At 38.3% G+C, this 12034-nt stretch overlaps 1 protein-coding gene across 4 annotated transcripts in view; it reads left to right on the top strand.

Moving 5' to 3' along the window:
- Fbxl4 (F-box and leucine rich repeat protein 4) overlaps window positions 1-11650 on the top strand; it is a 79283-nt gene extending 67633 nt beyond the window's left edge. For all 4 annotated transcript variants that reach the window (XM_027403448.2, XM_027403450.2, XM_027403449.2 and 1 more), the window contains exons 8-9: window positions 3265-3577; window positions 11105-11650. In XM_027403448.2, coding sequence (XP_027259249.1) covers window positions 3265-3577; window positions 11105-11268 — 477 coding nt within the window. In that variant the 3' untranslated portion in view covers window positions 11269-11650. The remainder of the gene's footprint in view (window positions 1-3264; window positions 3578-11104) is intronic.
- The last annotated feature ends 384 nt before the right edge of the window (window positions 11651-12034 follow it).

The following is a 12034-nucleotide window of genomic DNA, read 5'->3' as shown; positions in this document are numbered from 1 at the left end:
AGAACTGCACCCCTGTTTCCAGATTACTCTGGTTTTGCTTGGTTTGCCACTAGGCTTTTCTGTGTTTTTGGTCTGGTGTGCATCGGCACACCTCTTTCCCAAGGAGAGCTCAGCTTTATTTCAAGCATAAACAGCATCAGCTCTAATTGTCTGTATCCTTTCCCTTTGGAAATGGACTTATAGCCAGCACCACATAGAAGCCGTGTTCCCAGCATACCTGCAGAGGTGCTGGGACACCATCCATATGCAGCCAACTTATCGTAATATTTCTTAATGTAATTTTTTTATCATAGTAAAACAGTAGCCCCATAGGTAATAAAACCTCATAGCAATCTGGAACTTGCCTTAATAATTCATTTCATTTTTTCATCTTTAAAAATCTTTCAACAAGTTTATAAGCATATTGGTTAACACCAGGTGAAACCTAACAATGACTTCGTCTACAAGATTGTTTATTTCTCTTACCTGTAAATGGAGTATGGGAGTAAAGAATCCAGGCTGACTTGTCAGCTTGACAGCTCATTCCTCTGAGAGATCTAGACTCTACTCTTGAAGACTGTATGGTTCACATATTTGACCTCAAGGTTAGGACCAGAGCTCCAGCCATCTCATTCCCATGTCAGACTCTAAGGAAGGGACAAAGGCACTGTACTCTCCCTTCAGGCTCTTTCTAGAAGTTTCATGTCTTTTCAGATTACTTCATACTACCCAGAATTCAGTCGTATGGCACACTTTGTAGCATGGAAGCTAAGCAATATAGTCTGTGTTCTGAGTAGTCATGAAAGTAGTAAAAGCAAAAACTTCAGTGAATGGATTTCTGTCTTTACTTTCTACCCGGTAGGTACCAGGAAGAGGAACAAATGTGTAGAAAGAGAACACATGTAATACCCCAAGTACTCTACATTCATCAGTAGCTTCTCTTGTTGTGCTGAGTAGTCTAGTAGCTGATGGCCAGATGAAAATACACTACTTTCAATTTGTGCATGATGCAAATGTAAGATACATGCCAAATTTTGAAGGCTTAGTATCAAAAAATGTAAAACATTGCACTATCTTAATGTTGAATGGTAGTGTTATGAATAGAGAATGTGTATTGTTGAAATTCATTTTCTTTCTTTTTGCTATTTAAAGGATGATTAAGTGTATGTGCTCTTTGCATTATTTGGTGTTTCTTGGAGTAACTTAAAGTTGTCTGGAACCAGCTTGCATTTCCTTAGGTTTCCTGTTAAATGTTTGCCCCTAGTCAAGTTAGCTGTCTTCTTTCTGATAGTTCCTTGGAGACATCTGTCATATTTTTAAAAAAATAGATAATGAAAGCCAGACATGGTGACACATGCCTATAATCCCAGAATTTGAGAGACTGATACAGGATGATTGGGAGTTCAAGGCCAGCCTGGTGTAGACACTGATACCCTTTGTCTCAATAAATAACTAAATAAGAAAGCTGTGCCTAAACACTTTTCACTTATTTCAGCAATTTAGAATAAGGTGTAATTATTAAGAAAAGAGGTAGGTTGCTTTTAATTTAGCAAAGCTAAGCAGTTAGATTGTTATGTTTTTAGCCATGTTGTTCTTGTTTTTTAATGATGGTGTGGAAAACTTGCAACCAGAACTGTTGGAGTAATTTCACATTTGTGGTGTGCTGGTAGAGAATCATTCTGCGTGTGAGTGAGTTTCCCAGAGGCAGAATCAGCACCATAATAATCATGGCTGTCAGAAAGTTCTGTTGCGTCTTTTAAAGATACTAATTGGATGTGCTAATTACCAGCTGTGTGTTATTCAGGTAAATTCACTTGTAGAGGTGGCTATGTTCCCCCAACCTGTTTGTTGTAGACTTTACTTGAGTCCACCAGATATGCTTGATTTGTTAGACCAGAAGCTTAGAAGTCACCTACCTGCTGTGTCAGTCTTTAGTTCCTACTCAGAAGCATAGCCCCAAATTTATTCAGTGTTTTCTTCATCAGGGACTGTTTTGTTTCCCTCTGACTTCTGGTGGTAACTTTGGTACCTGATTATAATGAAATCACATGACCTCCTTAAAAGAACCTCTTTCAAGAAACATTAAAGCATAGAAAATATAAGAGTAGGAATGTTTAATCCTTGGTTACTAGATGTTTATCATTTTTATTAAATTTACTTATTTTTAATTTCATTTTACATTCCAACCAAAGTTCTCCCTCCCATCCCTCCTCCCACCCTTCCTTGCCTCCCCTCCAGCCCACCCTCCATTCACTCCACCCATCAGGTAAGGGCTCCCATGGGGAGTCAACATAGTCTGGCACATTAAGTTGGGGCAGGACCAAGCCCCTCCCCCTGCATTAAGGCTGAGCATGGCATCCCTTCATAGGGGATGGACTCCCAACAAGGTGGCTCATGCACCAGAATAGATCCTGATCCTGCTGCCAGGGGCCCCTGAGATAATCCAAATTTCACTACTGTCTCCCACTTACGGAGGGCCTAATTCTGTCCCATGGAGGATCCACAGCTGTCAGTCCATAGTTCATGAGTTTCCATGAGCTTGGTTCTGTAGATTTCTCCATCATCATTTTGACCTCCCTTGCCCATATATCCTCTCCTCCCTCTCTTTGACTGGATTCTTGGAGCTCTGCCTGGTGCTTGGTTGTGGATCTCTGCATCTGGTTCCATCAATTACTGGATGAAGGTTCTACAATGATAGTTGGGGTCTTCACCAATCTGATTACAGGGGAAGGTCAGTTTGGGCACCTTCTCCACTATTGCTAGGAGTCTTAGCTAGGGTCATCCTTGTAGATTTTTGGGAATTTCAGTAGCACCGGGTTTCTTTATGTTTGTGTGTGCATGTCTCTGTGAAGATGTGCATGTATAGATTAGAGGTCATTGTTAATTGGACGTTAACGTGGGCATCTTCCTCAATAGTATTCCACTTTATTTTTGAGACACAGTCTCTCACTGAACCTACAGCTCACTTATTTGGTTAAATTATCTAGCCACCAAGCCCTTATCCTCCTGTTTCTTCTTTCTCCAGTGTTATGATTAAAGAGATAATAGAATTTTCTAAGCAGCTGGGCAGTGGTAGCATACACCTTCAATCCCAGCACTTGGGAGGCAGAGGTAGGCAGATTTCTGTGAGTTCAAGGCCAGCCTGGTCTACAGAGTAAGTTTCAAGACAGTCAAGACTATACAAAGAAAACATATCTCAACCCCCCCAAAAAAGAAAAAGAATGTTCTAAGAAGTTTATATTCCTGCATTTAATGTGTAAAAGATTGGAATTGTTTGATTTCCAGATTGAAGATTATGATGTGATAGCCAGCATGATAGGAGCCAAGTGTAAAAACCTCCGGACCCTGGATCTGTGGAGATGCAAGAATATTACAGAGAATGGGATAGCAGAGTTGGCTTCTGGGTGTGTGCTTCTTGAGGAACTGGACCTTGGCTGGTGCCCCACACTTCAGAGCAGCACTGGGTGCTTCACCAGACTGGCACGCCAGCTCCCAAACTTGCAGAAACTCTTTCTTACAGCTAACAGGTCTGTGTGTGACACAGATATAGAAGAACTGGCATCTAACTGTACCAGATTACAGCAACTGGATATATTAGGTAAGGGTACAATATATAAATATTTTTAAGTTTGCATGCAAAATGATGGGTTTTGTTACAGAATTTTCATACTATACACTAATTTACTGTATTCATACTCATTCCCTTCTCTGCAAAGCCCTTCATTACACCATAGCTCCTTTTCTGGTACCTACCTTACCCCGGATAGTACACACCTGCTTTTGCCTTCATATCAAATGTAATCCATTACTCATATTTTCCCTCCTGTCCTCTCTTAAAGTCACTTCTCTTCCTCTCACACTCTCCTCTCTACTGTTGTAAGAATTCCTAGCTAAACATACACAAGTATGTACGAATGTAAATCTATGTACACATCTGAAAGAGAACTTGTGATGTTTGTCTATTATTTTGCTTAACATAATTCTCTTCAAAGGCTTCCTGTAGGGGAAGCTGTAGCCACGCCTACTTAGGGGCTGGCTACAGGTGTGCCTGACCACGCTTGCAAGGGCATGGTCAGGGTGAACTAGATCGAGACTTGAAGGGGACTGCGTTTTCTGTTTCGGTTTCTCTTTTGGGCTTGCGTACAGACTGCTGTTGTGCCGGCTGGCTAGGTTGCTCTGTAAGTAAGGCTTTTCCCTATTAAATACCCTTATATTTCTACCTGACTCTGTATTGGTAATTTCCCACTGTAGCTTCCATTTCATGCAAATGTCAGGGTTTTATTTTCTGTCATAGCTGAATAAAGTTACATGTACTTACCAGAATTTCTTCATCCCTTCGTCCATTGATGGACATCTAGGCTGGTTGCAGTCACTGCTGTGAATAGTGCAGCAATAAACAGATATGAAGGAATCTCTGGTGTGCTGCCTTGAGTGCTTCAGATATATTCATAGGAATTGTGTAGTTGGGTCATATGTTAGTTCTGTTTTTAGCTTTTTGAGGAACCTCAGCACTGACTTCCATAGTGGCTGCACTGTTTACATTCTCACCCACAGAGTATGAGGGTTCCTCTTGCCCGACATCCTCATCAACATTTACTGTCATGTGTTATCATTTATTTGCTTGATGTTGGCCATTCTTCAGGAGTCAGGGATGAAAGTTCCCATCAGCATTTCCTTGATGATTAAAGATAAACACCTTTTTCAGATATGTGGTGGATAACTGTATCTCTTCTTTTGAGACTGCCTGTTCAGTCCATTAATACATTGACTGATTAGGTGGCTTCCTCTTTGGGTGTTCTTTGTGTATTTCTTTATTTCAATCTCCTTTCCAATGTTCAGTTTGGCAAGGATTTTTCCCCATTTTATAATCTGTCTCTTTAATGATTATTTCCTCTGTTGTGCTGAAGTTTTTAAATTTCAGGTAATCCTTTCTGTCAATATTGGAATAAATTTCTGTGATTGGAGTCTTTCTTCAGAAATTCCTTGCCTATTACCTGTATTTTGGAATGTTTCCCTTAGCACTTTCATTCAGTCTTTGGTCCATTCTGAATTGATTTTTGTAGGGGATAAGAGAAGGGATCTAATTTCATTATGCTACAGGTGGGTAGCTAGTTTTCCTAGAACCATTTATTGAAGTGCTCTTTCTAATATATGTTTTTTGACAACTGTGTCAAAAATATGTCATTTTATTTAATAAATATTCTACCCCATTGGTTGTTGTCCTGGTTTGCTTTCTATTGCTGTTGATAAACACTACAACCAGAAGCAACTTGGGAGGGAAAGGTATATTTCATTTTACAACTCTCAGTTCACAGCCCATTGCTGAGGGAAGTCAGGACAGGAATTCGGGTAAGAACATGGAGGTCTGGGCTGGAGCAGAGACTTTTGGGGCATGGTGCTTACATAGTCTTTGTTCTAAATCCAAGACCACCTTTCCAAAGGTGGCACTGCCTACAGTGAGCTGGACCCCTCCTCATCATCATCTTTTAATACAGAAAATGCCCCAGAGACTTTACTACATGTCAGTAAGATGGAAGCAGTCCCTCAGTTGACATTTCTGCCCTCCAGGTTTGTCTAGGTTTGTGTCAAGTTGACGAAAACCAACAAGCACAGTCTGTGTATCTGTGTTTGTGCTAGTACCATTCCAATCTGTTACTGTGGTTCTGTAATTTACTGTTTGAGGTTACGTATTATGATACCCAAGAATTGCTCTTTTCCTTAGGATTGTATGTGTTGATTTGTTTGTTTTGGTCTGTCTTTTTAAATTCTGTATGAATTAGGATACTTTTTTCCTATTTCTTTCAAGAATATGATTGGAATATGGATGGGAATTGCATTGCATTATACAGCCATTTCTGAAATATTGGAGGCTTACAATTTCCATATATAATTGTGTATCCTGTTGTTGTCTAGAATGTGTCAGACATAACTAAGAGAATTCTGGTGGAATTATTGGGTCTTTTAAGTACAAGACAATGTCTTCTGTAAATAAGGGTACTTTGACTTCTTTCCTGTTTGTATCCCTTCTGTTTCTTAGCTGTAGCTAAGACTTCAAGTGTTATATTGATTAAGAGTAGTGAGAGTGAATTCCATTGCTTCATTTATATTTTTGAGGAAATTCTTTTGAGTTTTTCCTCATTTACTGTATTTTGTCTTTAGGTTTGTTGTATATAGCCCTTATTATGTTGATTTGTTTCTTCTGTTTCTAGTTTCTTTAAGACTTTGATCATGAAGGGATATTGAACTTTATTAAAGACCTATTTTATGTCTTTTGTGGCTATGTTATTCCTTTCCTTTAGTCTATTTATGTTTTATATTTGTTGATTTGCATGTTTTGAACTATCCTCGGATCCCTGAGATAAAACCAACTGAGTATAGTGTATGATCTTTCACATGTGTCTTTATATGTAATTTGGAAGAATGTGGGAGATATATTTAATTGGGTTTATTTTGGAGGTGCACACTTGCATGTGGAAAACAGAGGCCAATGTTGAGTAACTTCCTCCATCACTTCTCCATTTTGCTTTTTGAGACAGGATCTCTAAACCTGGAGGTCCCTGATTTGGCTAAGCTGACTGGCCACTGAGCTCTAGGGATCTGCCTATCTGCACCCCAAGCTTAACTACCATCACTATCTCTATCCATAGTCCACTGGTGTTGGAGTGACAGATGGGTACTGTTGTGTCTGGCTTTGTGTGGTTATGGGATGTCCAAATTTAGATCCTCATGTTTGTGTGGAAATCTCTTTACCAACTGAGCCATCTTACTGGCCCCATAATTTGGAGGAATCTTATTGGCAATTGTTGGATCAGAAAAAAAAAAAAAAAAAGTTGTTCTGTAGTGTGTTTGTCATTGTTGTGGCCTTATCCAGTTTTAATAACAGGGTAATATTGGCTATATATAGTGAATCTGGTAACTTTCTTTTCCATGTGGTGGAGTAATTGGAGGAGTGTTCATCTTTAGCTCTTCCTTAAGGGTTTGGTAGAATTTAGTGGTGAATCCATCTGGTCTTTGGCCTGACTTTCTGGGAAGACTTTTTTCTTATTATTGTTTCAATCTTTTTGTTATGAATCTAAGTTGCTTATATGTTCTTGATTTAATTTGGGTACATCATGTATATCTTGAAATTTATCAGTTTCTTCTAGATTTTCCTTTTCTTATACATTTTCTAAGCATTCTCTAGTCTTCCTGGTTTCCACTGGTATCTATTCTAACATCTCTTTCCAACTTTGATTCTATGTACTGTTATTTTCTGTTGATTTCTACCTTGATCTCAACTGTTTATCTACTTGTGCTTTTGAGTGTAGCATATTCTTGTTCTTCTAATGCATCAAAGTATCAATAGGTTTTTTTGTTTGAGGGATCTGTTTTTTATGTTAAAAAGGATATTTAAACTTTTCCTTTTAGAATTGCCTGAGATGTTTGCCAAAGTTCTGGTATGTCGTGCCTTAATTTTTGTTTGGTTATAGGATTTTTAAAAAATTCTTTCTTGAGTTGTTCTGTGACTCTTAATCTTTCAAAAGTATATTGTTCAAGTCCCCAAGAATTTCTATAGTGTCTCTTCCTGTTGATTCCAGTTTTATTCCACTGTGATGAGGTGGGAAGTTATTTCAAGTCATGGATATGTTTTAACACTTACTTTGTGGCCTAGAATGTGACTACCTCTAGATGATCTCATGGGCTGATGAAAAGACTGTGTATTCTATTGCTTCTGGTTAGAAGGGTCTGTAGACATTTGCTAAACCTGTTTATTCCACAAGATAGTTTAACTTAGAAATTTCTTTGTTGATTTTTAATTTAGCTTAACTAAAGATAAGAAGAGGATATTGAAATCACTCAGTTTTGCTACATGAGTACCTACCGTATCTTTTATGACCATTAGTGCTTATTTTATGAAATAATGAGCTCTAACATTTGGTGCAAACATTTTTACGTGTATATATTTTACTGATGTATTTTCATACTTACTAATGTGCAGTGGCCTTTATCTATTCTGGCTAGTTTGGTTTGAAGTCTACTTTATTGGATATCAGAACAGTTATACCAGCTTGATTTTGGTTTTGTTTGCTCAATAGATTGACTTTTGTCCTTTGATTCTCAGTCTGCAGGTGTCTTTACCAACTTTGGTAAAGGTGTGTTGCTTGAGCACAACAGATGGTTGTATCTAGTGTTTTAGTCTAGTCAGCCAGCCAGTCCATGTCTCTTCATTGATGAGTTGAGACTAGTTACCATTAAGGTTATTAGTGAGAGGTACTTACTAATTCCTGTCATTTGATTGGTTGCCTTCTGGTTGATTGGGTTATTATCTGTTCTTTTCTTTCTCCTCCATTAGTATTAGGGGATTTTTATTATTGTTGGACATAATTAATTCCTTCCATACAATTGCTATTAAGCCTGTCTCTTTGACCTAAAACCTATCTGTTGACCCTTTGGAAGGAAGCCAAATCAACTTGAAGTAGACATTTGTCCTGATATGACTGCTTGGTAGATAGTATAAGGTGGATGGATACATTGGCCTAGGGCGAGACAGAAGCAGAGAGAGAATGTATTGGTGAGTAGAGCAACGTAATCTCATAGTTGAACTTTCCAAAAGCTTTACATGCTCTAAATAATTGTCAAGTTTGGGTCCAGTCAAAAGTTTACACTTTTTTTACATGAGTATATTCTCCATTTTTATTAAGGACAGAAAATGAATCCTTTGTAAATGAATTCAAGTTAGATTTTGAAAGTTTTTAATGTTAAACTCTTGATTCAAAAAAGAGTCTGAAATCTCTCCCCCTAGCAATTCTAGCTTTTAGGAATTGTCCTACCACAAGACCGATCTGTCGATAATTCTTCAGAGTCTTAGAATTCCATGTATCTTCACTGCATTCATTAGCAAGGAGCTTGCGCCAGAGGTGCCAGCAGTGCCATCCTCATTGCCCACATCATCCCAGAGTGCATGAACTCATAGCGCTTGACCTGTCCCTGGCAGTGTGTCAGTACTGATAAAAAATTACTCTCTAAAGTACTTACATGACCTTTCCTCTTTATTGAATATTCACCAAAGGAAAAACCTGAGGGTTTTCAGCCTCTGGGTTTGGTTTTGGTTAAAATTTCTTGATGTCTGCATTTATGATACATTCCTAGATGGTGCTTATATTGTTGTATATGACTGACTCTAAGTAACCTTAAGCAGGGAGTCATACATAATTTACACACTTTGGACAAAATGTTTCGTTTGTGTTGTGTTGCATTTTACCCTATCTTCCCAGCTAAGGAAGTTGTACCATTGTCTTCTGTAGCTGAGTCCAGCATTTGCAAAGAGATAGAACAATGCCTCAGACTGGGATGTTGAGTCTATAGTCAGTGGTTCTTTGTGCTTCAGTGCAAGTCTCATGCCCAGTTGTTCTCTTTCTGACTTATCTTGTTGGCTCTCTCTCTCTCTCTCTCTCTCTCTCTCTCTCTCTCTCTCTCTCTCTCACACACACACACACACACACACACACACACACACACACACCAAAAAAGAAAAAAAAAATTTCCCTCAAAACAGAAGTCAAAAACCATAAGCAAAATACAATAAGACAAAAAACAAGCAAGCAAACAAACAAACAAAAAAGCAAACTAAAAAGTCCACAAAAATACCATGGAGTCTGTTTTGTGTTGGCCAGCTACTCCTGGGCCTGCTACTCTGGACTGTGGTTGATATGCCCAGTGTCACTCCATTAGAGAAAATCAATTTCCTTTGCCAGTAGATATCAATAGTAAATAACTTTTTGGTTAAGAATGGGAGCCTGTGTCCTCTTCTACCTCTCAGTGCTGGACCACATCTGACTTGAACCTGTGAAGGTCTTGTGTGTGCTGCCAGTTTTTCCCTTTCCTGTCTTACATTCTCCTCCCTTCCCTGACCCCTGCACTGCCCTATACCCGTGTGTATTCACAAAGACTTCCATACATGCTTCCATCCTGGTTATGCTTGTTCTCTTTTCATAGGCACCATCCCTGCTTCTCTGGGCACACAATCAAACATCACAGTGCCTGCCCAGCTTTCTACATCCTTGAGGATTGGGAATTGATATTTATGGACAGTAAAGGCTTTGCTGAATCCCAATTCCAGGGGGAATCTGGGCAGGTATAGCTCAGGACCAGGTATACACAGGTGGCAGGGAGTGCTGTATAATTACAACCTGGGAGCCCACCAGAGTAAGGGGTATGGAAAAGAGTTACACAGAATGAGGTTTGTGTTATCCTGGTGTGGAACTGTAGACTAGCATAGAGCACTTGTTTAGCGTACACAAGTCTCTTGGTTTGATCCAGCACTACAGAAAATAAGTAAATAAATAGATAAATAAACAAATAACACAGATCCTAATGTCTCTGCCAGTCAATGTGCATATGTATTATGATAGTGATTTTTTTTTCTCCCAGAAAAGCTGTAATTAAATCAGGGTGTGTTCTCTATGAGTATTGCTTAGACTTATGTAATATATGATATTTACTAAGTGCCTATTGTATATTAGATGCTTTTCATAATTTATTAATTTAGCTTCCAACGGGATATCCAAATTTAACACAGGCAGAAATCACTTGTCATCCTTTATCTGTCTTCCACCCTCCCATTATAAGACAGTGGGTGTGTTGTGTAGTTTATTTTATGCCTTGCTCAGTAGTTCCATAGGCAGATATGTCTTACTCATCTTTCCATCTCCAGGCCTAACACAGATGCTCAGGATTGTTGGGATAGTTGCTCAGTTGTAATTAGAGGGTGAATTATCTATCAGCTTCCCTGTCAAATGGGCAGCAGATGGGTTGATCATGGGTTAAGTGAGGTGAGATGTGAATAGCCTTGTGCACTGGGGTGAAGATGGGGGGAAGTGAGGGGACAATCAGAAGGTGTTAAAGTAGGAATGGAAGTAGTAGATAGTAGGGAATTGACAAGGTTCATGTTCTCATTGTCAAATTGTCTGAGAATATTCAGTTTTTCTTTTGTTAAGCAAAACCATTTAACATATTGTTTTAAAAATGCTTTGCTTTAAAATTTTACTTATGTCATATAAGCTTAAAATAGAAATGAAGAAACTCATTAGTACATTTTAATAGACCTATGTTTGTGTTTTTAATAGACCTTTCTTTTCTTAAACAGGAACAAGAATGGTAAGTCCAGCGTCATTGCGAAAGCTCCTGGAGTCTTGCAAAGATCTTTCCCTCCTCGATGTGTCCTTCTGTTCCCAGATTGATAACAGGGCTGTGTTAGAACTCAATGCTAGCTTCCCGAAAGTGTTCATAAAAAAGAGCTTTACTCAGTGACTTCATAACTGTCCTGTCACTACAATCAACATGCTTGGGGGTGGGTGTTTATTTGGGAGATGGCTTTGTCTTTGTTTTGCTTAGTTTTTTAAATAGTGAGAATTAAGACATTTGTAGAATTTAAAGGAAAATGTAAAATTGCTCATTAAATCAAGTTAAAGTATAAAGAATGTAAAGAATGTTCTTTAAAATACTGCAGGCACTTTTCTTTAGGAATGTGTGACTCGTGATGTTATTTTGAATTATGTTGGTCAGTGGTATGCTTTAATCAATAATTGTATATTAGAGGAATAATATGGAAATACTCTAATTTATTTTAAAGGAATACTTTGAACAATAAAATAATCATAATATTTATGAAAAATAAAGTTGATTTTGCACATCTCCTCTTTTTAAAGAGTCTTTTTTAAACTTTCTGACCTGGCAAGTGTTTTGTTTGCTGTATACAAAATTGGGAGAGCCAGTTAAAACTAGCTACACTGAGAAAAGAGCTCAGAGTCATAGAGCTCACCTAGCACCAAAACAACAAGAAATTAAGTGAAAATAATAAATTGAAGAGACTTGTTTCTGTCAGGGACTGTTGTTTTAAAATATAATTGGTTTTATTGTTGTTTGGCTATTTATTTTGAGACAAGGCTTGCTGTGTCACCCAGGCTAGCTTCAAACCCAGCATCATGCAGATTCTTAACTCCCAAGTGAGATTTTTTTTAAAGCTGATATATTAATTGTTCAGCTGGAAAATCAGTGCTTTTCTCACTTCTCTTTG

This window comes from Cricetulus griseus, chromosome 2, assembly GCF_003668045.3.
Source record: "Cricetulus griseus strain 17A/GY chromosome 2, alternate assembly CriGri-PICRH-1.0, whole genome shotgun sequence".
Taxonomy (NCBI): domain Eukaryota; kingdom Metazoa; phylum Chordata; class Mammalia; order Rodentia; family Cricetidae; genus Cricetulus; species Cricetulus griseus.
This window is presented reverse-complemented; position numbering and strand designations above follow the sequence as displayed.